This window comes from Vulpes lagopus, chromosome 3 (assembly GCF_018345385.1).
Source record: "Vulpes lagopus strain Blue_001 chromosome 3, ASM1834538v1, whole genome shotgun sequence".
Lineage (NCBI taxonomy): Eukaryota > Metazoa > Chordata > Mammalia > Carnivora > Canidae > Vulpes > Vulpes lagopus.
The window spans coordinates 132061778-132089106 of record NC_054826.1 but is presented as its reverse complement, the minus strand read 5'-3'; the positions used below and the strand labels follow the sequence as shown (position 1 = coordinate 132089106).

Here is a 27329-nt window from a genome sequence, read left to right as displayed (position 1 = left end):
ATATAAACCTCTTCTACATTGCAAAAAAATACCTTAAGCAAAGCTATAAATTAAGAGAAAACATCTGCACATCATGTCAGAGGACTAATTTCTTTGATATAGAAAGAGCTCCTTCAAATAAATCAAGAAGAAAAGATAAATAACCCTTTAGAAAAATAGGCAGGGGACAGAATATATATTTTACAAAATGAAAAATATAAATAGCTTTCAAATCTATAAAAAATTACTCAGTCTCACTCATGTATATTAAAACTACAAATAAGGCACCATTTTTTTACCTATAAATTTAACAAAGATCAAAAAGTTTGATAATACACTCTGTTGCCTAGGACACAGGGAAGCAGTCCATCACCTGTCAACAAATAGGTGAGTTCCTACAAACTGCCAGGTACTATTCTAGGCACTGAAAGGACAGTGGTGAACTGGAATTGGGCTCCTGCCCTCAAGGACTCTGCTTTCTGATTGGAGCTGGGAGGAAGAGTGGAAGGAAAGACAGACTAACCATGTAACCAAATAAGTGGATGTTGTAAGTGTTGTATATGAAATACAATGAGATAATAGAGAATAACTCAGGGAGAGGAAATCATCTTAGAAAATTAGGGGGAGGGGCCAGTGGAGACTTCTCTGAAAGGTAGCATTTGAAGAGGAGGCACCCATGTAAAAATCTAGGAGAAGACTATCCTAAAGGAGTAGGACCTTGTATTAGGCAAGGTTCTCCAGTGAAACAGAATCAATATAGAGTAGAGACATAGCTATATATATAGAAATAGATTTGTTATAAGGAATTGGCATACACAGTTGTGGAGGCCAAGAACTCCCACAATCTGCCATCTGCAAGCTGGAGACCTTAGAATACTGGTGGTGTGGATCCAGTCTGTGTCCAAAGTCCTGAGAACCAGGAAACCAGTGGTGTAAGTGCAAGTCAAAGCCGGAGTTAATTAGTAGTGCTGATGGTATAAGTCCTGGTCTGAAAGCAGGAGAAAACCAATGTCCCAATTCAAACAGTGAGGTAAAGAGAGAGAATTTAACCTTTCTCAGCCTGTTTCTTCTATTCAAGCCCTCAACAGATTGGATGATGCCCACCCACACTGAGGAAAGCAATCTGCTTTCCTCAGTTGACTGATTAAAAAGGTTAATCTCATCCAGAAACGCCCTCACAGACATAGCCAGAAGTAGTGTTTAACCATATATCTGGGCACCCCATGACCCAGTAAGTTGCACATAACCATCCCATACCTGAAAGTAAAAAGGCCCTGTGTTAGTTTCCTAGAGGTGCTATATCAAAGTACCACAAACTGGGTGGCTTAAAACAACACAGATGTTATTGTCTTATAGTTCTGGAGGTCAGAAGTCAAAATCAAGGTGTCATCAGGGCCATGCTCTAAAGGCTCCAGAAACTGTTCATGCCTTTCTCCTGACTTTTGGTAGCTTCAGGCATTCCTTGGCTTGTAGATGCATCACTCCAGTTACTGATCTTCCCTCTGTGTGTGTCTGTGTTCACATCTCCTTTGTTTTTTTCATGAGAGCACCAGTCATATTGGATTAGAACCTCATTCTCACCTAGATTACCTATGTATTTCCAAATAAGGTCACATTCTGAAGTACCAGGGGTTAGGACTTCAAAATATCTTGGGAGGTCAGAGGAGAGAAATGTACAATGTAATCCATAACAAGCCCTAGGATTATAATAAACCTGGAGATTTATACTTCTGACATTAATGGACCAGTTTATTAAAGACCACCTCTCCCTCTGAGAACAATAGAAAAGTTGGACAAAATATTAAAAACAGCTGATTGAAGACATCAGAAGCCACCAAGGTAGTAAAGACTTAAGCTTAGAATCATATACAAGGGAAGTGTAAAGAGCTGAACCTGATATTTGGCATTGCTTTTTCCCTCAAATCATTTGCTAAATTGCAAGCAGTGGTTAAGAAGCTGAGCTAGGACATCTGGGTGGCTCAGTGGTTGAGCATCTGCCTTTGGCTTGGGTCATGATGTCCTGAGATCGAGTCCCACATCTGGCTCCTTGAAGGGAGCCTGCTTTTCCCTCTGCCTATGTCTCTGCCTCTCTCTCTCTCTCTGTCTTTCATTAGTAAATAAGTAAAATCTTTAAAAGAAGAAGAAGAAGCAGCTGAGCTAAAAGCAGGGGCTGAGAGGCAAGGAAGCTAGCTGAGATCCCAGCAGTTTTATAGGACTAAAGGGAGAACTGGAGTCCAGCACCCATCAGCATGAAGGGCCTTGGGAAACATCCCAGACTTTTCATTGGGACTTCCTAAGAGTTTCAACCTAGAAGGAATGTAGTGGATAGAGATCAGCCTGTATAAAGATTGAAACTCAGCTTCTAATCAGCTTAACCCCTGCTTAGAGGAAGGTATCTGCCCCTTTCAAAACTTGCCAGAAGCAAATGTGTATTTTCTGTAAAGAAAAATAATGGTACTCTAAGCCTCAAATTACTTCAAGTTGTCACGCACAAAAATTACCAAGCACACCAAGAGACTTGACTGCATGACCAAAAATCGAAAGGAAAGTAGATAAGAACAGAGTCATGGAAGATACAAGTTTTGGGGAGATCAGAGACAAAGTTTTATGGTAACTATAATGAGTGAACAATATGGGAAATTTTATTAGAGAAGTAGAAACTATAAAGCAAAAAGCAAATTGAATTCTAGAACTGAGGGATGCCTGAGTGGTTCAGTGGCTGAGCGTCTGCCTTCGTTTGGAGCAGTGATCCTGGGGTCCTGGGATAGAGTCCCGCATTGGGCTCCCTGCATGGAGCCTGCTTCATCTCTGCTTCTCTCTCTGTATCTCTCGTGAATAAATACATAAAATCTTTAAAAAAAAAAATTCTAGAACTGAGAAAATAACTAAAATTAAAACTAAATAGTTGAGGGGCATCTGGCTGGCTCAGTCAGTAGAACATGCAACTCTGGATCTCAGGTTGTGAGTTTGAGCCCCATCTTTGGTATAGAGATGACTTAAAAAAATAAAATATTTTTAAAAATTTAAAAAATGAATAAAGCTAAAGAGATAAAAATAAATCTCAACACATGGATTTAACAGCAGGTTTACCAAAACTAAAGAGAGATTCAATAAACTGGAAAGTAAGACAAAAGAAAGTATCCAGACAAAATCACAGGAAAAAAGTAGAAAACACAAAAAAGAGCATAAGACATGGGAAACAGCATAAAGATACAACATATCTGTAATTGGAGCCCTAGAAGGGGGAGAACGAGATTGTGGCTGAGACTCTTCTAAAACTGATGAAAAAAATACCAAGCCACAGATTCAAAAATATTATAAACCCTATTTAGGATAAACAACAAATCTGTCATGTTTAAATAACAGAAGACCAGCCTGGATGGAATATGGAAAACAGAGAGAGGGAAAGCTCTTGGTGAGATGAGATGGAGGCACTAGATCAGGATAAGGCCTTAAAAGACACAGTAATGACTTTGGATTTTATGCTAATTATAATTGGAATCCATTTGAGGATTTTACTAAGGAAAGATAGGATCTTCTAAGATCACTTTTGCCGCTGCATGCAGATAGCCCACATAGGTGGAGGGGATGGTTCAGGTGAGGAAAGCTTGTATCAGCGTGGAACTATAACCACAGAAGCAGTATGATTTAGGATGTATTTCTGGAGGTCGCCCCCCACTAATGGATTTGATGTAAATGAGGGGAAGAGAATTAAAGATAACTCTTAGACCTTTGCCTGAGCATATCGGTTGATAATTGTGCTATTTATTGAAATGGCAAAAGTTCAGAGTGAAATAATTTTGAGGACTGGTAAGCAGAGATCAGCAGGCCCATTTTGGCCATGTCAACTTGAAGGTTTCTATGAGATACCAAGTAGGAATGTCTAGTAGTCATTTAAAGATACTGGTCTGCACTCAGGGTCAGAAGCCAGACTAGAGACAGAGACATGAGAGTTACCAGCATACAGTTTTTATTTAAAGCTACAGAGTTAGGACACCTGGGTGGCTCAGTTGCTTATGTGTCCAACTCTTGTTTCAGTGCAGGTCATGATCTCAGGGTTGTGAGATCAACCCCCACATAGGGCTCTGCACTGAGAGTGGAGCCTGCTTAGAATTCTCTCTCAAAAAAGAAAAAATTCTCTCTCTCTCTCTCTCTCTCTCTCTCTGCTCTTCCCCCTGTTCACAGTCTCTCTCTCTCTCAAAAAAAAAAGACACCTGGGTGGCTCGGTGGTTGAGCAGCTACCTTTGGCTCAGGGCATGATATTCAGGTTCTGGGATGGAGTCCCACATCAGGCTCCCCATGAGGAGCCTGCTTCTCCCTCTGCCTATGTCTCTGCCTCTCTGTGTGTCTCTCATGAATAAATAAATGAAATCCAAAAAAAAGGCAACAGAACTGAATGGAGAAAAGTGTAGATAGAGAAGACAAGAGGCCCTGAACCAAATCCTGGATCACTCTAACACTCAAGGTAGTATAAATTACTGTTAGCAGGAGAGGAGCAAGAATTCGTGTGTGTCAGTTCTTACATCCTTTTGGCCAGATCTTAGTCACACTGCCATGACACAAAAGGGAGGTAGAAAATGTCATAATACCATATAATTTCACTCATGTAGAATTTAAGAAACGAAACAGATGAACATAGGGGAAGGGAAGGAAAAATTAAATAAAATGACATCAGAGAGGGAGGCAAACCATAAAAGACTCTTAACTATAAGGAACAAACTGAGGGTTGCTAGAGGGGAAGTGGATGAGGGGATGGGGTAACTGAGTGATGCTCATTAAGGAAGACACTTGAAGTAATGAGTACTGGATATTGTACATAACTGATGAGTCACTGAATTCTACCTCTGAAATTAATAATACAGTGTATTTAAGTTGAATTTAAATTTTAAAAAAACTTTTAAAAAGAGGAAAATTGTCATTATTTTACATGGCTAGATGGCCACCTAAAACAGGTATCTACTACTTTGAAGAGCAGGGGAATGGATGGTTGGAGTACAACTAGCATTCTCTCTGCAGAAGTTGAATACGGGAGTAGATCCCCCCTTTGTCATTACAACAGGCTCTCATTTCTCCTCATTAGTGCAAGAACTGCATAATCAGTACCTCTGCCTCCATTCTCGGCCTGTACAGCTGCCCAAGTTTTATTTTCTTTTGTTCAGATGTGAGCAGGTTCCTATTATTTACCTTCTGCTAACTCCCCTACATCAGCTTCTGATGTGTGCTCAAACCCAAACTTGGTATAAGAATCCTGTTAGCATCTATTTTGCTCTCCTGTTTTTCATCTGTTTTCCATCTTTTTGCACCTTATTGGAGAACTCTTCAAATCTATCTTCCAGCCATATTCTGTTTTTACTTTTCTGGAGTTTTCTCTTGTTTTTCAAATGTTTCTTCATTGTGGTGTCATAGCCTTGCTTCATAGATTTCTTGTCCCTATGAAGATATTAACAATACATTTTTAGAGGGCACCTGGGTGACTCAGTTAAGCGACCGACTCTTGATTTCAGCTCAGGTCATGATCTCAGGGTCATGAGATCGAGCCCTGTTTTAGGCTGTGTGCTGAGCATGGAGCCTGCATAAGATTCCCTCTCTGCCCCTCTCTTCCTCTTTAAAAACAAAACAAAAACCAATATATTTCTGAAGTTTTCTTCTTCCTGAATAGCCTTTTCTTCCTCTCAGCTGCTTTTTGCTATTAATTTGGTCTCCATCTATCATATTGGAAGTTTTCTGGTGGTCCTCAACTATTCCCTCATACTTAAGAGTATATAACTAGGGGCACCTGGGTAGCTCAGTTGGTTAAGCATCTGCCTTCAGTTCAGGTCATGATCTCAGGGTCCTGTGATTGAGCCCCATGCTCAGCAGGAAAACTGCTTTCCCTCTCCCTCTGCTTCTCCCCCCACTTGTGTGCATGCTTTCTTTCTCTCTGTCTCTCCAATAGATAAAAAAGAAAAAGAAAAAAAAAAGGGGAGGTAGAAAATGTCAAATGAGAGTAAGAAGGAGCAGCCAGTGGGGCAGGAGTAAAACCAGGCAATTACAGCACCATGGAAGGTTAGAAAAGAAAAAGATCTAGGAAAGGAGGTGGAGCAGCCAAACCTGTAAGATGCTGTTGGAGGGTTAAGTAAGATGGAGACAGCCTTTGGGCTTTAACAAAAATGGATATTATTGGTCATCTAAAGAGCCATTACAAAGGGAAAAATGAGGACAAAAGCCTGGTCCTTCCCCTTCTTCACAAGGTCTAGGATGGAAACTGTGTAGAGGTCAGGAGATTCTCAGTGTATTGGGGAATTAGTTGGGACAAGGACTCCCCAGCAGGTGAGGGCCTCTCTCTTCTTGCTCTTGCTGAGGCTGATGATCAAGGGGGCTCTTGCTCCTTGGAAGCCATGTAGACCATAAGGTTGCTGTAGCCAAATTCATTGTCATACCAGAAAATGAGCTTGACAAAGTGGTCTTGGAGAGCAATGGAGGCATCAAAGGTAAAAGAGTGGGAGTCACTGTTAAAGTTGCAGGAGACAGTTGCACTGTAGCCCAAGATGCCCTTGAGGGGACCCTCCAATGCCTGCTTCACCACCTTCTTGATGTCATTGTATTTGGCATCTTTCTGCAGGCAGCAGGTCAGATCCATGACTGACACATTAAGGGTGGAGACACAGAAGGCTATGCCAATGAGCTTCCCATTCAGCTCAAGGATGACCTAGCCTACAGCTTTCGCAGCACCAGTAAAAGCAAGTATGATGTTCTGACCAAACCCTTGGCCATCACAGTGTTCTGGCTGGCAGTGATGGCATGGAGTCATGAATCATGAGTCCCTCCATGGTGCCAAAGTTGTCAAGGATGACCTTGGCCAGAGGGGCCAAGCAGTTGGTAGTGCAGGAGGCACTGCTGACAATCTTGAGGGAATTATCATACTTCTCATGGTTCATGCCCATCACAAACATGGAGGCATCAGCAGAAGGGGCAGAGACGATGACCCTTTTGGCACCCCACCCTTCAAGTGAACCCCAGCCTTCTCCATGGTAAAGACTCCAGTTAACTCCACAACATAGGGATCCCTGAGTGGCGCAGCGGTTTGGCGCCTGCCTTTGGCCCAGGGCGCGATCCTGGAGACCCGGGATCGAATCCCACATCGGGCTCCCGGTGCATGGAGCTCGCTTCTCCCTCTGCCTGTGTCTCTGCCTCTCTCTCTCTCTCTCTGTGACTATCATAAATAAATAAAAATTAAAAAAAAAAAATTTATTAAAACTCCACAACATACTCAGCATCACCCTATTTGATATTGGCAGGATCTTGCTCCTGGAAGATGGAGATAGACTTTCCATTGATGACAAGTTTCCTGTTCTCAGCCTTCACTGTGCCATTTAATTTGCTGTGGGTAGAATTATACCAGAACATGTTGACCATGTAGTTGAGGTCAATGAAGGAGTCACTGATGGTGACAATATTTACTCTGCGGGCTGTAAAAGTAGCCCTGGTGACCAGGTGCCCAATAAGGCCAAATCCATTTACTCTGACTTTTACCATTGTGTCTCAGGGACAGGGCTGGTACTGAACTATAAAATGTGGCTGACTATCAAACAGGGAGAAGCTGAGAGCTTAAATTCACCACTTTATTTTTTTTAAAGATTTTATTTGGGGATCCCTGGGTGGCTCAGCGGTTAAGTGCCTGCCTTTGGCCCAGGGCGTGATTCTGGAGTCCCGGGATCAAGTCCCACGTCGGGCTCCCTGCATGGAGCCTGCTTCTCCCTCTGCCTGTGTCTCTGCCTCTCTCTCTTTCTCTGTGTCTCTCATGAATAAATAAATAAAATCTTTAAAAAATAAAATAAAAGATTTTATTTATTCATGAGAGGCAGAGACACAGGCAGAGAGAGAAGCAGGCTCCCTGTAGAGAACCCAATGTAGAACTCAATCTCAGGACCCCAGGATCACACCCTGAGCCAAAGGCAGATGCTCAACCACTGAGCCACCCAGGGACCCCTAAATTCACCACTTTAAAGATGGAAATGGTATAAAAAAGAGTGAACTCTTGCCATTTTTGACAATGCCAATTGGACATTGGGACAAGGACTCCCCAGCAGGTGAGGGCCTCTCTCTTCTTGCTCTTGCTGAGGCTGATGGTCAAGGGGGCTCTTGCTCCTTGGATGGACCTACAGGGTATTGTGCTAAGTGAAATGTCAGAGAAAGACAAATATCACTTGATTTCACTTATATGTGGAATCTAAAAAACAAAACGAATGAACAATCAGAAACAGAATCATAAGTACAGAGAACAAACTGGTGGTTACCAGAGGGGAGGGGGATGAGGGGATGGTCAATATAGGTGAAGGGGATTAAGAGGTACAAACTTCCAGTTATAAAATAAGTCACAGAGATGAAAAGTGCAGCATAGAGAATATAGTTACTAATATTGTAATAGCATTGTATGGTGACAGATGGTGACTTCACTTACCATGATGAACATTGCATAATGTTTAGAATTGTCAAATCACTGTGTTGTACAACTAAGACCAATTTTTTTTAAGTGGGTAGGGAGAGGAGATTTTGACCCTAATTATAATGTGGCAGGCACACATACAGAGTACACTGTAGGCTGGGCTTTGTTCTGAGTGTTTTACACTTAATTCTCACAACTGTGTGGTGTCCTAAATCCAGAGATTTGGCAAATTAGTGTCCAGTTATATATTTCAAATAAAATAAAATGTTAAGATCGCTATATATTTATTATTTTTCACTTTTGCCAGTCTTGTTTGCATTAATGAAGAGGGATTTTATTATACTAACATGCATCAATATTATATGTATTTATGTATCTATATATTAACATGGACGCTATTATATTGATACATATATAAAGTAGAAAAATACGTAGAACAGTGTGTGTAGTATGGTACATTTGAGTAAAGGGGGAAATACACACACACACATAGCATTTTTTGGACTGTTCCTAAAAATTGGTAGCAGTCGTCTCTAGGGTAGGGGTTTCAACGCTTAAAATCTTTCTACAATGTCATTCATGTACTTGCTAAGTAAATAGGCAATTTTACACTTCTTAAGTGATTTAATTTCTTTACAATATGTCTAGGACACTTTTTGGCAATTTCTTCATCAGAAAAATTAGCTTGTCTTCTTACCATTTACCTTTTTCAGATTTAAGTTAAATTCTAAATTAAAATTCTGATAATTTGGGGGATAGGGGTGGGATAGCCAAATAATTGAATTTAAGATTATTATAAATTTACTATCAGTATTTGCCAGCATGTAAATATGTAAATATCTACTTCAGAATTATTTGACATATGTTTAATTTTAAATCTTTAATTAGGGATCCCTGGGTGGCGCAGCGGTTTGGCGCCTGCCTTTGGCCCAGGGCGCGATCCTGGAGACCCAGGATCGAATCCCACATCGGGCTTCCGGTGCATGGAGCCTGCTTCTCCCTCTGCCTGTGTCTCTGCCTCTCTCTCTCTCTCTCTCTGACTATCATAAATAAATAAAATTTAAAAAAAAATAAATCTTTAATTATATGATAGTCTTACAGTGTTTTTTATCTTTGGCAGGAACTGAAAGGTGGAAAAGCTTATGCAAAGGTAAGTAGATGTTCTTTAACTCTTTTGGAACTTATATCGCTCACTAAATAAGCTTTAAATCAAATAGTTTGCTCCTCTAATTGCTATTCAAGTGGGTGTTTTTATTTTTTAAGATTTTATTTATTTATTTTAGAGAGTGCAAGTGAGGGGAGGAGCAGAAGGAAAGGGATAAGCAGACTGCCTGCTGAGCACCGGATCCCACGACCCTAGCGACCTGAGCTGAAATCAAGAGTCAGAGGTTTAACTAACTGAGCCACCCACGTGCCCCAAGTTGGCTGTTTTTAAATAAAGCAACTTGGAGATTGAACAGTTGGATCCAGCAATAAATTATAAGCACATTTTTTTCTAAAAGCTGATTAGGGGATGTTATTCTTATATTTCAGCTTCCCTGCTAGAAGATGATCTCTGGTTTCCATTAAGCAATCGCATCTGTTCATTCGGTCTCCCCTGGGAAGTATTACCAATCCCATTCCCCCCACCCCCCAGTGGAATAGGACCTCTCCTCTGTGCGCACTTAGCGCTGTATAATATATGACCACTACTATCCTTTACTTTTACTAGCTATGTGGAATTTCTAATGAGTATGCTCACCTTTTTGCCAAATAGAAGTAATTAGTAATACTGCCAGAAATGCACAGTCTCCTCTTTTATTTTCAGTCTCTGATAGTATCTCCATCAATTCAGCACCTGAGCCAGGACACTAGTTTAACCATCAAGTCTACCTAACTTCCAGGGCGCCTGGGTGGCTTAGTGGTTGAGTGTCTGCCTTTGGCTCAGGGCATGATCCCAGAGTCCTGGGATTGAGTCCCCCATTTGGTTACCCCCGAGGAGCCTGCTTCTCCCTCTGCCTGTGTCTCTGCTTCTCTTTCTGTGTCTCTCATGAATAAATAAATAAAATCTTTTAAAAAAAAGTATGTAACTCCTTAAAACGACTTGATTGCAGTGTCATGGGGTCTTTGCTACAAGTAACAGAATATCCTCTTCACTTAGAGATACTTTTTTTGTTTGTTTAATTTCACAAAGCAAGTAGATATGACACAGAGCTGCCGATGTAAGGTAGAGCTGCTCCAGGATTAGTTAATCCACTTACTGAAGGATGTCATCAAGAACCCATGTTACTTTTCTCTTTTCATTTTTCCATTCTCTGTGTGATGACTTTGTTCTTGGCTAGCTCTTCTCATTGTCACCAGATGGTTTGAGTTTTAGTCCACACGTTCACATATGACAAAACCCAACTGCTTCTCCATGTGTGTCTTTGTTTGAGAAAGCTTTTCCTAGTCAGCCCTCAGGATTTCCTCATACCTTTTCATTGGCCACAACTGAATGATATGCCCACTTCTAAACCAGTCGTGGGCAATAGAAATGGATTGCATGGCTAGCTTAGACTAATCACAATTTAACAATGAGCTAGAGGTCGGGTTACTTTCCTTTTGCACATGGATGAGCTAAGGATGGACATTTGAATAAAATCGGGGCTCTGGGATCCCTGGGTGGCTCAGTGGTTTGGCGCCTGCCTTTGCCCCAGGGCGTGATCCTGGGGTCCTGGGATCGAGTCCCGAGTCGGGCTCCTGCATGGAGCCTGCTTCTCCCTCTGCCTGTGTCTCCGCCTCTCTCTCTGTCTCTCTCTGTGTCTCTAATGAATAAATAAATAAAATCTTTAAAAAATAAAAAATAAATAAAAATAAAATCAGAGCTCTGCTAATAAGGAGTATCAGAACATTGAATGATGGTGGGGAGGCAAAAGACAAGATCTTTTGTTCTTTAAGATGGTGAAAACTCTAGCATGTTTGTGAGCTAATGGGAATGGCTCCATAGAGAAGGGAATCTAGAATGCAGAAGAGACCGAGGAATTCCTGAAGCAACAAACTTGAGTAGGCAGGAGGGAGGGGAGTGGCTGGTCAGATTGGAGCGTAGCCAGTTCATTTATAGTACTCAAGGTATAGCTGCAGGCAGATGAATGGGTGTGGCTGACAATAAGAGCTTGTGGAACTTAAGTGCTCTTTTGATTGCTTTTATCTTCTGAGTGAATTAGGAAGCATCAGCAGAGAGTTTGGATGAAAAGGAGGTATGCTAGAGGTTTAAAGGGAATTGGTAATGCATGAAATAGGGCCTTCAGATGATGTGTGATCAAATAGCCACATGAATCTTCACAGGCTCATTGGGATGTGGCTTTTCCCTGGATACATCCAGACTTTTCTTCTGATCTGTTGGACCCCTAAAAGGCAGTAAGGCCAGAGGAGCCATGTGAAAATTAGGTAGATGTCACTGTGGCCTAATATGTTCTGACTTATTATTGTATTTAGGAATCATGGCCCTTCAACTGGCCTGTAAGTTTTATTTTTCATTCTTTTTGTATCAGTTAAAGGCTACTAAAATAATGCTCCAGCCTGTAGTTAAAATCTTTATTTTGTATGTCATTCTTACGTGCCCAGTATGTGTTTATGTGTTTTAAAATCTTAAAACAGGCAGCTTAATATTATAGCAGTGTTTGAGAAATGGTTAATACTTTTTATTAGGTGTTCAGGGACATATGCTTAATTGCAAACTTAAAACATTCTTTGCTGTTTTTAATAAAAGACTCCATATGCATTTAGTCATGTAAAATGGAACAGACTTAGTTTGTAAAAAAAACAAATCATATTTCTTGTACCACTTGGAAGTGAGAAATAAGGGTTGAACAACATCGCAGGAAAGACTACAGGGCAATTTTTGGTAGCTGCAGAAAATGGGGACTGAACCTGGGTAGTAACGAGAGGGAAGAACAGGTTTGAGCTGAACTTTTGGAGAGCAGGGTAGAGGGTGGCTGTGGGGCACAGCTTTGGAGACAGGGAGAAGAAGGTTTCATAATGAGAGTTTTAGCTTAAGTGTAATCAGCAGGGCAAATGTTGTGGAAGGTGGTGAAGGAGAACAGCCTTATACCAAAGAAAAACACGTGATGCACTTAAATCATTCTATTTCTTGCATGGAAAGTAAGAGTTTAATAACCTGCAACTGTCTGCAGTCACCAATGGTTAACTGGGAAAGGAGCCAGAACCAGAATAGGGAGAAGAAAGTCTGATCAGTGTGCTTTATGAATTTGCAAATGACCATGATTGGTCTGCTGTTATTTCCTCCCACTGTGTGGGGTGAGTACCACTGCTACTTGCAATGATTTTAATTGTTTGATAAGCATTATTTTTATTTCAACAGTTCTGTATTTCAGTATGTACAGAAAAATATATATATTTAGCACATCAAATCTGATTTCAGGGATTGCATTGCTTAAGACAAGAATAGAATAGGTAATAAATTTTTACAAAGAAACAAGCCCATCTAAAGACATGAAATAAGCAACCAGTAGAGCAGATCTTGTTCAGATGGCCAAAACTGCAGATGACTGAAGTTTGAGAGAACTTGTTTAGAACATGGATCGAATGTTCATTTTAAGGAGAATATGATGGAAGCCTAGTAGATATTCTATTAATATGATTCCCTTTCCTTTCATAGCTGGGCTTTGCAGATCTGAACCTGGCAGAGTTTGCTGGATCAGGAAATACCACCCGCCGCTGCTTACTGGAAGGCTATGATACCAAAAATACAAGGCAGGATAATTCCATTCTTAAAGTAAGCACGTTTTGAGATTTACATGTCAACGAATGAGAATCTCTGCCTGTATATAAGCAAAGGTATATCCAGTCAAGGGCAAGATGGGAATCAGTCCTGAGATCATAGACTGACCAAGCCACTGAAATACACACTCACCATCTAGGGGTGGAAGCTACCCAAGTCACAGGAGCAGTGAAAGGGAACAGAGGTTCGCCTTCGCGATCCTAAGGTGTTTCTGGGGCTGTGAACATTCAGGGAATAGTACCTAGAATTGCTACAGCAAGGGCTCATTGAGAGAAAGGAACATGATGAGTGAACACCTTAGAAACATTTATCGCTCTCAAAAAGTGACTTCCCAAGCAGCTGTGGGGGGCGCAGAAAAGTCACTGGGCTCTCCTGTAACTAGCAAAGTGACACTGGAGCTCACTTTAGGCATCCGCCCTGTTGTTTCCAAGGACCATCAGCAGCTTCCTGTTCTGGGGGTGACAGAAAGAACATACACTTCAGAGTTGCTGGGGGTAGTAAATGAGACCAGTTGAAAAAATATTAGTGCCTTTTACCTAGTAAGACTCACTGGACAGACCTTTTGCTGTATTTTAGTTAGGTTACCCCATGATGGTAAGTTATCTATTGATAAGAAAGAAAAATAATTCAGAATAAAAACTGGATGGTCAGAAGTTAGTGGAGCAAAGAATTACCCTATACCTATACTTTCTAGACTTTGTTTTCAGTAAATATAACAAAAAATTTCAGAGCACTTACATATACCTGTGTGACATTAACAGTGTTGGATAGATGGGGTGGATTCTCTCCATTTAGAATAAATGAAGCAGCTGAGACTCAATGAAGTGTCTGACTAAAGTCATCGGTGGCAGAGCAGAGACCAGAATGCGTACCTTCTGCTGTGTGGTCAGCAGTTGTTTCCATGTTTCCATGCTGTCCAAGCACCACACTCAGAGGAAGAGACTGCACTGTTCATTCTTAGACTGACCCCAAACAAGCTGCTAAATTCAGTTTCTTCATATTTGCAGTGCAAGAAGACTGGTAATCCTTCTCTGAATTATAGTATTTTCATTGGAAATCGAAATGACTTTCTAATTTCAGACTCCCCCATCCTCACCCCACTCCTTAGGGCCAACTCCTGGAGTAGTTTCTTTCTGGCCCCCCTTTGATCTTTTCACACCATCTCTCCCACATGGTCCTACAACAAACTTTTTTTTTTTTAGATTTATTTATTTATTTTAAAGAGTAAGAGTGGTCACACATGCATGCATGAGCAGGGGCAGGTACAGAATGGAGAGAGAGAGAGAGAGAGAGAGAGAACCTCAAGCATACCCCCACTGAGCACAGAGGCCAACACGGGACTCAGTCTCACAACCCTGAGATCATGACCTGAGCTGAAACCAAGAATTGGACACTCAACCAACTGAGCCACCCAGGAGCCCCATAACTTACTCTTTTGTAGATCACACCATTCTGCTCTCACATTCTCTCCCGGCCTGAGCTCTGTTATCGCCTGTCCATCTAGTTACCTCTCTCTCCTGCTCATTGATGACGTAGCTTCTGGCTCACAGTTTCTCTTTCCAGACCTTCTGTCATCATGTTTTGGTGACTTCACCATGTGGTAGGTGATCTGTCCTTGTAGACTGCCTTCTCTATGTATTCTCCCCCTCTGGGTGATCTTTTATGTGCCTGAGGCCTCTCCTTTCCTTAAACTACCCTTCTCCAACAACTGTTTCCTTTTATTCATCTCAATTCCTCCCCCATAGCCACACTCTAGACTTTTTTACCTCTAGAAACTTCACCAGCTGAGTTCCCCTCTGCTACAGTATACTCTTATGTTTCCAGTTGTCTTGCTCTGCTACTGGCTTAGCTATCCTTCACCTTACTGGTCTCTCACTCTCTACCAGCCTCCACTTGCTTCTGTTTCCCTCTTTATCCAGCTTAGATTCCAGAATCCATGATTCTCCTATGCTTAAAAATACTCCTTGCTCCTTCACCCATCTCCCTCATTGGTCTCCCCTGGCAAATCCCTGACCCCATTCAAACTCAACCGCCCTCCCTGGGACTGCATCCTAGTTGCTGAACATTGTTAGAGATCACACAACCATCCAGTTGCTGTTGCTACAGTCTTGCTCACCACCATCTAGCAACTATACTTCCTTTGTAAGCATCCTTTCCCAGTTTCTCGGATACTCTATTTTATACCTTTGTCTCCTCACATCTCCACACACCACTCACATCTACTGTATTTAAAACAAAACCACTTCTGTCCTCCTCCAGCCACTATCCCACTCTCTCTGTTCTGCTTTCCCACACAATTTCTTAAAAGCTGCATGTGCCATCTCCATCCCTTCTGAGACATTCAGGATATTCAAGAGTACATTTTGATGTAGTGGAAAACCAGACTGTGGAGTTCTGTGAAAGCGGAGGGGTTAAGGATGCCAGCATAGCAGGCCCAGGTCACACATTTAGTACGTGTAGCACTCAAAGAGAAAAAAAAAACAGTAGTGGAGGCACTAGCATAAAGAACTGAGGCTCTAAAGTTTACAAGTCAACCACTAGGTAGAAAATATGCACATTATAAATATACTCTCTTCTTCATAGAGACCATGAGTCTCAGTATTATGCAGTCCTAGTTTCCAGTCTCTGCTCTGCCCTTTATAGCTCCCTGATCTTGAAAATATCACTTAATCTCCTGAGCTTAAAAGGAAAGGATCAGTCCCTGATAAGAATTTTGAACACTGAATAAAATCATGCAGTATAAAGCATTTAGCTTATGCCTGACACATAATTAATTCTCAAATCACGAATGCTGCTAATGTTATCATTACTACTATTATCATTATTTGTCCCTAAAGAACATAACAAGATCCTATGGCTGAGTCTTAAGAGACAGTCAGCAGCTAGAGAACAGTAGCATTTCAGAAAGCATTAGCAAAGCTTCAAATTCTAAAGCTGGAGCAAAAACCAGAAGTGTTGTGCTCTCACAGGCCACTGCAGGCACCCCGTCAAGCGTCAGCATGGCAAGGTGGAGAGAAACATTCCAGACACTTAAGCAAGCACCACAGGAAACCTGGAGGAAAGACAGAACCGAGACTAGGGCAGCATGCGCCCACAGGGCTGTCCCTAGTACAACACTTGCTCTCCATGTCCATGTTTCCCACTCCGATTTTTGCCATTACAAAGTTTGAATGTTAAAAAATGGTTTTTAATCTGTGTCTGTATAAAGCAGCAATTTAATACTGGATATAACCCAATTCAGCAATTGTTTTATTTAATAATCTCTAAATAGGAAATACTGGCCTAGGTTCTGTAGAGGATGCATGGATTAGCAGAACATGGCTTCTTGTCTCAAGGGAAGTTTTATAATCATATTTCTTTCTCTAATACCCAGGTTTTGATCAGTATGCAGCTGATGTCTGGTGACCCATGTTTTAAAACGTAAGTTGATGCTCAGTAAATGAATTATTTATCTGAAATATCTGAAAATATAATAGTGATTTTTTTGTTTAAATTTTTACATTCATATTTTGTTGTTAACCAGTGAAGGGATGGTTCTTTTCCTAAGATACTGACCTGACCCACATAGAAATTACTATTAAGCTTTTACTAAATGAGCCACCCACACTCTTAAATTATTTAAGCTAGATCTTAAATAATCTTCATCATCATCTTCATCATCTTCAAGTTTTGGGTGAAACAATACAAATTAATTTTTTTTAATTTTTATTTATTTATGATAGTCATCACAGAGAGTCATCACAGAGAGAGAGAGAAGCAGAGACACAGGCAGAGGGAGAAGCAGGCTCCATGCCCTGGGAGCCCGACGTGGGATTCGATCCCGGGTCTCCAGGATCGTGCCCTGGGCCAAAGGCAGGCGCCAAACCGCTGCGCCACCCAGGAATCCCCCAAATTAAATTTTTTAATTTGACTTTGGTGGACTTAGTCATTTCTTCAACAAATAACCTGTTACATGCCTTACCATGTGTAAGGCCCTGTTATGGACACTAAAGAAACAGCAGTGAAAAAATAGACCGAGTCTCTGACCTCTTGGATCTTATATTCTTAAGAGGAAAACAAACAACAAACTAATAAATAAATGTATAATTTAAAGATGGCAGTGAGTGCTTTGGAGAAAAATAATGCAGCGTAGGTGGATGTAGTGGGGAGAAGGGTTGCTGTCTTATAGAGTAGTCAAGAAAGTCTTCCTTGGGGATCCCTGGGTGGCGCAGCGGTTTGGCGCCTGCCTTTGGCCCAGGGCGCGATCCTGGAGACCTGGGATCGAATCCCACGTCGGGCTCCCGGTGCATGGAGCCTGCTTCTCCCTCTGCCTGTATCTCTGCCTCTCTCTCTCTCTGTGTGACTATCATAAATAAATAAGAAAAAAAAAAAAAGAAAGAAAGAAAGTCTTCCTTGGCAGAGATGGTATTTGAGCAGAGACTTGATGGGGGTGGGAAGCCATGCAGGCATTTGAGGAAAGAGCATTTGAGGTAGAGGAAACAGGAGCAAAGGCCTGGAGGGAGGAGTGTGTTTGGCATGTCCAAGGAGCTGCCAGGAGACCAGTATGTCTAGAACAGAAAGAATAAGCAAGAGGGGGATAGGAGATGAGATCAGATGATAAAGAGTCTCCTAGGCCACTTATAACTTAGTAAAATAAAAAGCCACTGGAGGGTTTCAAGCAGGGGAATAAAATTATCTGACTTATGGCTGCTGGATAGAGAATAGACAATTTGTAGGAACAACAGTGGAAGCAAGGGCAGAAACAGATAGATGAATTAGGAGGCTATTTGAGTAGTCCAAGGTTTGGGGCCTGAGTAACTCATTTATTGAAATGAGAAAGCCTCTAAAAGGAATAGGTTAGAGGTTGGGAACTTGGGTGTTGGACATGCTCTGTTGGAGATCCCTATTAAACATCCAACCAGGCACATCAAGTAGGCAGTTGGATATAGCACTACAGAGTTCAATGGGGAGGGCCAGGCTAGAGATACAGATTTGGAAATCATGACATCATCAGCACACAGTAGTTAAAGCCATGAGATTTGATTAAATGACATAGAGGGAGTAAATATAAATAAAGAGGAGTGGGACTCTCCAGGGTGCTGGAGATTGGGGAGACAAGGAAGAACCAGCAAAGGAGCAACTGTGAGAGGAGGGAGGAACCAAAGGAGAGGACTGCCCTGAAAACCAAGTGAAAGATGTGTTTCAAGAAGGAGAGTGTAATTGGCTCTGTCCCACACCACAGAAGTGGATCATGGCAGATGAGGATTGAGAATTGACCTCTGGATATGCAATACAGAGACCAATTGGTGCCTTCAACAAGCACTTTGGTAGAATGCTTTGAGCCTACAGCCTTATTGGGGTGGGTTAAAGAGGGCTTGGGAGGAGAAAAATTGGAGACAGTATAAACATTTCTTATAAGGAATTTTGTTGCAAAAAAAAGGAACAGAATGGAGTTACAAATAAAAAGAGGAAATGGGTCAAGGTCAAGTCTTTGGGGTTTTTTTAAGATGGGAGAGAATACAGCATATTTGTATACTGATATGAATGGTTCAGTAGAGAAGGAGAAATGTGGGTCAGAAGAGAAAAAGGACAGTTGCTAGACAGTGTCCTTGGATTGTTGAGAGGAATGAAGGCAAAGAATATGGCTTCAGATGCAGGTATGTGAAAAGTGGGAGCCTATAGAAGCTATCTTCAAATTGCTCCTGATTTCTCAGTGAAATAGGAAACAAGATCACTGAAGAGTGGGAATGGGAAAGATGGGAGGTGGGGGTTTGAGGAAAGATGTGTAAAAGTCCTCTCAGAGCATAGAAGAGTGAACTGAATGGGAAGAGGCAATAGGATTGCTCATTAGCAATCCTGAAGACACTTAATTAAAAAAGAAAGTCAATTATATATTATTTAAATATCTGAGAAAATGCATTTAGAAAAGAAAACCTTAATTATTTCCCTATGCATCAACTTCATAGGTTTTTGTTTGTTTGTTTGTTTGTTTAGAGATTTTTATTTTTGCAAGAGAGAGAGAAAGAGAACAAGCATGAGCTGGGGTGAGGGGCAAAGGGAAAAGCAGACTCCCCACTGAGCAGAGTCCAACATGGGACTTAATCCCAGGACCCTGAGCCAAAGGCAGTCACTTAACTGACTGAGCCACCCAGGTCCCCAAATTCATGTAATGTGCAGGGCTGCCTGGGTGGCTCAGTGGGTTGAGTGTCTGACTCTTGATTTCGTCTTGGGTCATGATCTCAGGGTCATGAGATCAAGCCCTGCATGAGGTACTGTGTTTAGCAAGGAGTCTCCTTGAGATTATCTCTCCTCTGCCCCTTCCCCCATGCTCTCTTTTCACCCTAAAATAATTTTAAGATTTTATTTATTTCTTCATGAGAGACATACAGAGAGGCAGAAACTCTCTGTATGAGAGTTTCAAAAATAGATCATTTTATGTTCTGTATTATCTCCAGGAATGTAATTCTGACAGTCTAGAGTTTATATTTATAGGAAATGATGTTTATAACTCATTAGAATAAACAGATCTTACCTAATCCCAGGATACCTGAAAGTATTTTTCAAGAGAACCAAACCCCCAATATTTATTGTCTCTTTTCTCTGAACATCTGAAATCGTACACATCAGTAGAAAAAGGGCAGCTCTAACATTTCCATGTGTTTGCTGAGTATGGACTGAATAGGAAAGTGTTTAAACATCTGATATAAAAAGTAAATTATTTTTATTAGATTACATTTCAGTATATATCAGAAAGGTAAAATCACAGTACTTTAGAGCTGAAAAGAATGTTGAAAGTTTTCTAGTCCAGTGACTTTATTTTTCCTAGAATATTATAAATCCTGGTATGTAACATTTTTCTTTTGAGGAGCAAAAAGATACAGTACTTTACTACCCCTAAACTCTCTAAGGGACCTTCACAAAGCCAGTTTTAAAAGTATCATAAAATCCAAGTTCTCATCTTACAGATGAGGAGCTAAAGCACAAAGCAATTGACTAACACAACTATTTGTCCATAAGACCTAGATGTTGGGAAGCTTCATTCTACTATTCTCTCTGCTTTTGTCTGTCTTTGAATTTTTCATGATAAAGTTTTTAAAAACCTACTGTAGAAACTAACGAGAAGACAGCAGGTTGTTAGCATTCTCAGCTTTAAAACTCTAGTTTTGATATTTTATGAGCAGAGGATCTGTAACGTAATTTGTAATTATTTGTAATTATTTTTCTGAAAGACAAATTTCATACCTTAGGGCCTGTATTTATGGATAAGACAGCTGGTCAGTCAGCCTCTAACTACCCGCCCTAAACTCCGTTTTGTAGTTCTCTGCAACTCATCAAATATCCACTAACTGTTGTAAAAGAATGAAACTGGCAGAAAAGAAAGCCCAACCACTAGTGCTAATAAAGAAAAAGGATAGTTCGAGAGAGAAATTATATGCTACCCTGGCACCTGACAATTTGATGGTAAAGCAGATCTGGGGATGATGTAATCCTCTTGAGCAGCAAGGGCTCTGGAGCATTCAGATTCTAGAAGGAAGGAAATTAACTATTTGTCAAAATGATTTAATGACTATTAAATCCCAGTTTAATTCTCGAAACAACTGTGATGCATTATCCATGTTTTTTAAGGGAGGACCTTGAGGCTCAGAGGTTAAGGTACTAATTTGTCCAAGGTCCCAAGATTCGTGCATTGTCTACTATGTGCTAACATTTACCAAATTAAGTAAGACAAGCCCCTGCTCTGAAGGATTCACTAATAATGTGGGAGATGGACACAGAACATGATGCTATCGAGGCATAGAGGACTACTTTTTCTTGAAAGCCAGGGTAAGTCTTCACTGAGGGAGTGACACTGAACTAATTTTTAGAGGATGAATAGGAAATTATGCAGCAGAAGAGGCAGGTAAAGACACTCCAGGAAAAGAAAATGGCTCGCATGAGTTTGTGGCATTGTTACAGGACATGAATACATTGTCATTTAGGTCATTTTTCACATACTCTAAACATCACTGTGAAGTTGAAATCCCATCTCTTTCATTGTGTAATTCAGCTATATTAAACACTTTCTGATAAGGGATACAAATACATTTTCAGAACAAAAAGGGGTAATGAGTACTGAGTGATTATTTATTAGACCCGACTGAGTTGTCTAGGGAGACTTAGAGCTTTCAAGGCCCAGCTAAGATTTTATTTTTTTATTATGATTTTGTTTTAAGGTTTTTATTTATTTGTTTTTGCGAGAGAGTGAGAGAGAGAAAGAGCACGAGTGGGGGGGAGGGGCAGAGGGAGAAGCAGCGGGAGAAGAGAATCCCGCTGAGCAGGGAGGCCCATGCAGGGCTCCATCCCAGGACCCCAGGATGGTGATCTGAGCCAAAGGCTGTCGCTTAACAGAATGAGCCACGCAGGCGCCCCCAGCTAAGATTTTAAATTGTAAGTCTGCCTTGGTATCAGTCCCCACGGTTAATGAATTTTCTCCATAATGCTTAGTTGCCCCAGTATTTGAGCAGTTAATGAAGAAGGCTAAAATTTGGGGTACCTGGGTGGCTCCATGTTGAGCGTCTGCCTTCAGCTCAGGTCATGATCCAGGGGTTCTGGAACTGATTCCTGCATCAGGCTCCCTGCGAGGAGCCTGCTTTTCCCTCTGCCTATGTCTCTGCCTCTCTCTCTGTGTCTCTCATGAATAAATAATTTTTTTTTAAGGCTAACATCTATCAAAGATTGGGGTTCTTTAAATTTTTTGAACCTGCAGAACAAGGTGTACCAAACTGAAGGTCAATTGCTAAAAGGGGTGTGGCCCTGAAGTCAGGCTGGACAGGAAAGAGTGGAGCCAGAGGGAGACTGATAGGGGGGAGAAAGGAAAGAAGCCACAGACTGGGAGCTCTGAAGGTTGGAAAACAGGTCAAAGAGGTTGAGGGATGGAGATACTATAATCAGGCCACCTCTCAGCGGTTTATCGCCACCTTCAGCCCGGGGCGTGATCCTGAAGACCAGGGATCGAGTCCCACGTGATCCTAAAGACCCGGGATCGACTCCCTGCATGGAGCCTGCTTCTCCCTCTACCGGTGTCTCTGCCTCTCTCTCCCTCTCGCTCTGTGTCTCTCATGAATAAATAAAATCTTAAAAAAGAAAATGAGGCCACCTGTGAAAGGAAAAACAAAGTACCTGGCATTAAAAACATAGGACAGGTGGGCATGAGTCACCATCCATGATAAAATACACTCTCCAAGTGTATTTGTTTTGCATATTACTTTTTCTTATGGAATACAAATGTGGGGTGGGGCTGGGGGAGGGTTCCACTATCGTTTTACATTATTTAAAAATCCAGCCTTTGGTAATTTAAGAGGTTGCCAAGACCAGACTGCAAGGGGCCTTGTATTACCATTCTAAGGAGTTTGAATTTTATCTGGAAGGAGCTATTGAAGTGTTTTAAATCAGAGAGTAGGGATCCCTGGGTGGTGCAGCGGTTTGGCGCCTGCCTTTGACCCAGGGCGCGATCCTGGAGACCCGGGATCGAATCCCACGTCGGGCTCCCGGTGCATGGAGCCTGCTTCTCCCTCTGCCTGTGTCTCTGCCTCTCTCTCTCTCTCTCTCTCTCTGTGACTATCATAAATAAATAAAAATTAAAAAAAAAAACTATTAAAAAAAAATCAGAGAGTAACGTGTTCATGTGCACACTTCAGAAAGAGCACAGTGACAGTAGCATGGGTAGAGAGAGGTGGACTAGCTAGGAGACTCTTATGGTCATAAAGTACAAAGACCAAACAGAGGGACCCCCCAGGTGGCTCAGCGGTTGAGTGTCTGCCTTCAGCTCAGGTTGTGATCCCCGGGATTGAATCCTGCATCAGGCTCTCCACAGGGAGCCTGCTTCTCCCTCTGCCTGTGTCTCTCATGAATAAATAAAATATTAAAAACAAAACAAAGACCAAACAGAAGTAATTAGTGGAGGCTGAGAAGAGATGATGAATAGGAAAAATATGAGAGAATCTGTAACCAATTGTAATGTACAATTTTGTATTGCTTTACATTTTTTTGTTACTGTTTCATCTGGTTTAATGTTTTATAAAGATTAAAAAGATAAAGTCTGTAGATTAAGGCAACTGAATGACAATTGAACTATCATGAAATTATTAAACTGTGATGTATTTAATGTGTGGCATTAGAGTAGCATTTAACGTCCACCCACCCACCTGCACCCCTTACCACAAAGATATCTACCTCCTAATCCCCAGGACCTGTGAATATGTTGGGTTAAATGGCAAAGGAAAATAAGGTGGCAAGTGGAATTAAGGTACTAATCTGCTGACCTAAAAATAGGGAGATTATTCTGGGTTTTCCAGATGGGCCCAATACCATCCCAAGCATCCTTAAAGGGAAGAGGTATAATCCAAGGGAAAAGGTAATTGGAAGAGTGTCAGAGTCAGAGAGAAATGTGAAATACAGAACAGTCAGAGAGAGATGCAACCTTTCTAGCTTTGAAGATGGAAGAAGGAGCCATGAGCCAAGGAATGTAGGTGGTCTCCGGAAGTCGTAAAAGACGGGAACAGGTTCTCTCCTAAAGCCTCCAGGAAGAAATGTGGTCCTTCCAACACCTTTATTTTAGTCCAGTAGAACCTATGTCAGACCTCTAACCTACAGAAATGTAAGATAATAAATTTGTGTTAAGTTCTCTAAGTTTGTGGTGATGTGTTACAGCAATAAGAGAGAACTAATATACTCAGGCTAACTAATTTTTGGTCATCTTTATTTTGGAAACACTTTTCTAGTTTATTTTAGTTATCTCTGTTTTGGCAGTACTTTGCTGGTTTGTTTTGAATTTCAATAAATATAGAATAACAGAAACAAAAAAAGGATTGCAGTAGTAGGTCAGCTTCATGATCTCTTCAGCCACCTTCCTATTTTATCTCAGGTCACCCAGGTATAGTCTCTAGGAAGATGTGGTTTTTGTTTTTTTAAAAAAATTTATTTATTCATGAGAGACAGAGAGAGGCAGAGGGAGTCCGATGCAGGACTTGATCCCAGGACCTCAGGATCACAACCTGAGCCAAAGGCAGATGCTCAACCACTGAGCCACCCAGGTGCTGCAAGATGTGTGGTTGTTTGTTTGTTTGTTTGTTTTTTATAGACTATCAACCTCAAAAGGTTAGGGATGTCTTTTTTTTTTTTTAATATTTTTATTTTCAGGGATCCCTGGGTGGCGCAGCGGTTTGGCGCTTGTCTTTGGCCCAGGGCGCGATCCTGGAGACCCGGGATCGAATCCCACGTCGGGCTCCCGGTGCATGGAGCCTGCTTCTCCCTCTGCCTGTGTCTCTGCCTCTCTCTCTCTCTCTCTCTCTGTGTGACTATCATAAATAAATAAAAATTAAAAAAAATATTTTTATTTTCATTTTTAATGATAGTCACAGAGAGAGAGAGGCAGAGACACAGGCAGAGGGAGAAGCAGGCTCCATGCACCGGGAGCCCGACGTGGGATTCGATCCCGGGTCTCCAGGATCGCGCCCTGGGCCAAAGACAAGCGCCAAACCGCTGCGCCACCCAGGGATCCCTGAATGTCTTATTTTTTTAAATGAAGAAAAGTTCTTGTTAGAACTCAAACTTGCCCCTCCCTGCTTCACAGCTTCCACATGGAGATAAGAGCCTTGAATTAGCCAGTGAAAATGTATCCATCACCTACCCGCAGAGAATCCAGCCCAAAAAGCAAATCTGTACAACTGGAGCTTTTTACAGACTCCCCCTGGGGCAAGGAAACTGTTCACAGAGAAGGCAGAAGTTAAAACCATGGGTACCAGCGAGGGAACTTAGGCCGTGGAGCAGGAAGCATGAGGTATTTCCCCCCACCAACCTCTGCCAACCTCACATACAGGGGGCTTGATGCCCTTCTCTGCTCCGACACCTCCCTGTCTTCTCTGAGAGTTGATGGTTGAAGCATCTTCCCCAATGCTGCTGGGGATACACAGAGCCCCTCTGTCTTTCCCATACTCTATGAAGGCAGTGCCCTTTTCTTGCCGCACAGCTCCTGTTAAGCAAAAATCCTTTTCTTCCCCCATAAGTCTTATGCCAGTTTTGAGGATGCTATTACATAAAGTATTTGTTTATTTTTTTTTAAGATTTTATTTATTTATGAGAGAGAGAGAGAGAGAGAGAGGCAGAGACACAGGCAGAGGGAGAAGCAGGCCCCATGCAGGGAGCCCAATGCGGGACTCGATCCCAGGTCTCCAGGATCAGGCCCTGGGCTGAAGGCGGTGCTAAACCGCTGAGCCACCCGGGCTGCCCGTATTGGTTGATTTTTCTTACACTCACCCTCAAACAGGTAACATAAAAGCAGGCACCTTACTTAAGGCTGTGTACTGACTTCACGACCAGTCTTTAACACTGTTTGAAGCTTTCAGATTCATTCACCTGTCAATCAAGTTCTGATCCTTAGAACTGTTTACTCATAGGCCTCCTTCTACATCGATGTCTATACCAATTGCTGGTGAATCTGAATCTCTGGAAGAGGACAGAAAAGGTGGAGAGACTCTCAAAATCCATCTTGGAATAGCAGGTATGGGTGTGTGGCTCATTGTTTTGTTTTTTCCCTATTAGACACCCTAAAAGATTCCCAGAGTCCCACCCACATTTAAAATTCTGTGGGTAGATGGCTTGAAATGTGCCAGAAAGAGTTTTAATTTTGCAGTTTTAAGTATGCAATTTTTGGTTAAGCCAATGCTTCATTTGTCTAAAACATTAGGCCCTGACAGATTAAGAGCTAGATGTTGCAGTGATACACGCCCCCCGTTGTGTACCGCGGCCCCCCGGACGCCCCAGGATACTACAGGAGTTGGCCCATTGCGCCAGCCAGCTGTCAGACATTGCTTCTCCTCCGTGGATCACATTTGTCTGTCGGTGGTTCCCAAACACGAGTGGGCATCAGAGTTCACCTGGTGCGCTCGCTCGTTAAACCTGCAGCCAGACATTTGATTCGGTGGGTCAGGGCTGGGGCCTAATTGCATTACCTGGTCCCCGGGGACACTGATGCTGCTGGGCCCCGGGCCACACCGGGACACTCCCAGCCACAGTCAGAGTCCGCTCCGGGAACCAAACAGGGTGGGGGAAAATGTTAAATTGGCTGAAAGAAAAAGGATTTAGGAGTTTCCTTCCTTCTCTCATATGATGTGAGGAGGGCTCTTATTTGTAAGAACAAAAAGAAGGGTGTAGTGATGCGGATTAACACTTGCACCACCTTTCCAGATATGCAAAGATAAGGTTTCTTACAGATAATAAGGACTACAAATCTCCTGATTTAGGATCAGTGAATCCTTTTCGACTTAAAACCTTTCCATTAGCTCCTCCTCTGCAGTACTTAAATATTCTGAATTCTTTATTTAAAAACAAACAAACAAAACTCACTGACCCTACATCCTCTGTCTACTGCTCTTCTGTGGGTTTGTGCTCTCCTTTCTGTGGCCTTGCCTCCCCTGCTTCTCCCATCTTCCCCTCCCTTCTCTCACACCTATTATAGCCAGACTTCTAGGAAGAACCTGCTGGGTGTCTATCCCTAAATACGCGTGCCACCTGGCTTCTGGCTTTGCCCTGCCTTGTGATGCCTCCAGTAACACGACTGTCAAAACCACCTGTGGGCATTTCTTCTGCTCTCAACTGATGTGGCCTCTTTCTTGAAGCCTTCTTTTCCCTTCGTCCCCGCTTCTCTGACCTTTCCTTCCCTAGCTCCTCAGAGGCCTCTTCATCTTCTTCCACCTTCTTCTTAAATACTGAGGTTTCACAAGGTTCTGTTCCCTCTACTCACTGTCCCTGCCCAATATCCTCTATAGACTTGGATTTAACTATCACATAAATGTAAAAGTGAATATAAATCAAAAGCTTTGGTTTACAGATCTGTGTTGCCTCCAGACCTCCCTCCTAAACTTCAGGTGCACATTACCAAATGCTTTTTGGGAAGGCCCACTTCGTGTTCCTTCCGTGTTATACTGAAATCCATCCGTTCCTTTCTCCTCGGCTAGATTCCAGGTTCTTCCCAATCAGGTTTTGTCTGTACCTCCAGCATAATGCCAGGGGCACAGGAAAAATTCACTGCACAGCAAATGGGTGTCCTCAGGCACCTCAGGGTCTGCACAACTGGCACGAGTATTCCCAACTCTTCCTCCCGCATCTTGTCTTTCTTACCCTAGCACGTCGAGCCCAGCCACTTGTGCC

At 42.0% G+C, this 27329-nt stretch overlaps 1 protein-coding gene across 1 annotated transcript in view; it reads left to right on the top strand.

The window, feature by feature from the left end:
• FAM102B (family with sequence similarity 102 member B) overlaps positions 1–27329 on the top strand; it is a gene marked incomplete at its 5' end in the record, with an annotated part of 90690 nt that overhangs the window by 49156 nt on the left and 14205 nt on the right. Inside the window, 4 exons of the mRNA XM_041748570.1 lie at positions 9525–9554; positions 13041–13157; positions 16537–16583; positions 25577–25680. Of these exons, the coding sequence (XP_041604504.1) occupies positions 9525–9554; positions 13041–13157; positions 16537–16583; positions 25577–25680 (298 nt within the window). The remainder of the gene's footprint in view (positions 1–9524; positions 9555–13040; positions 13158–16536; positions 16584–25576; positions 25681–27329) is intronic.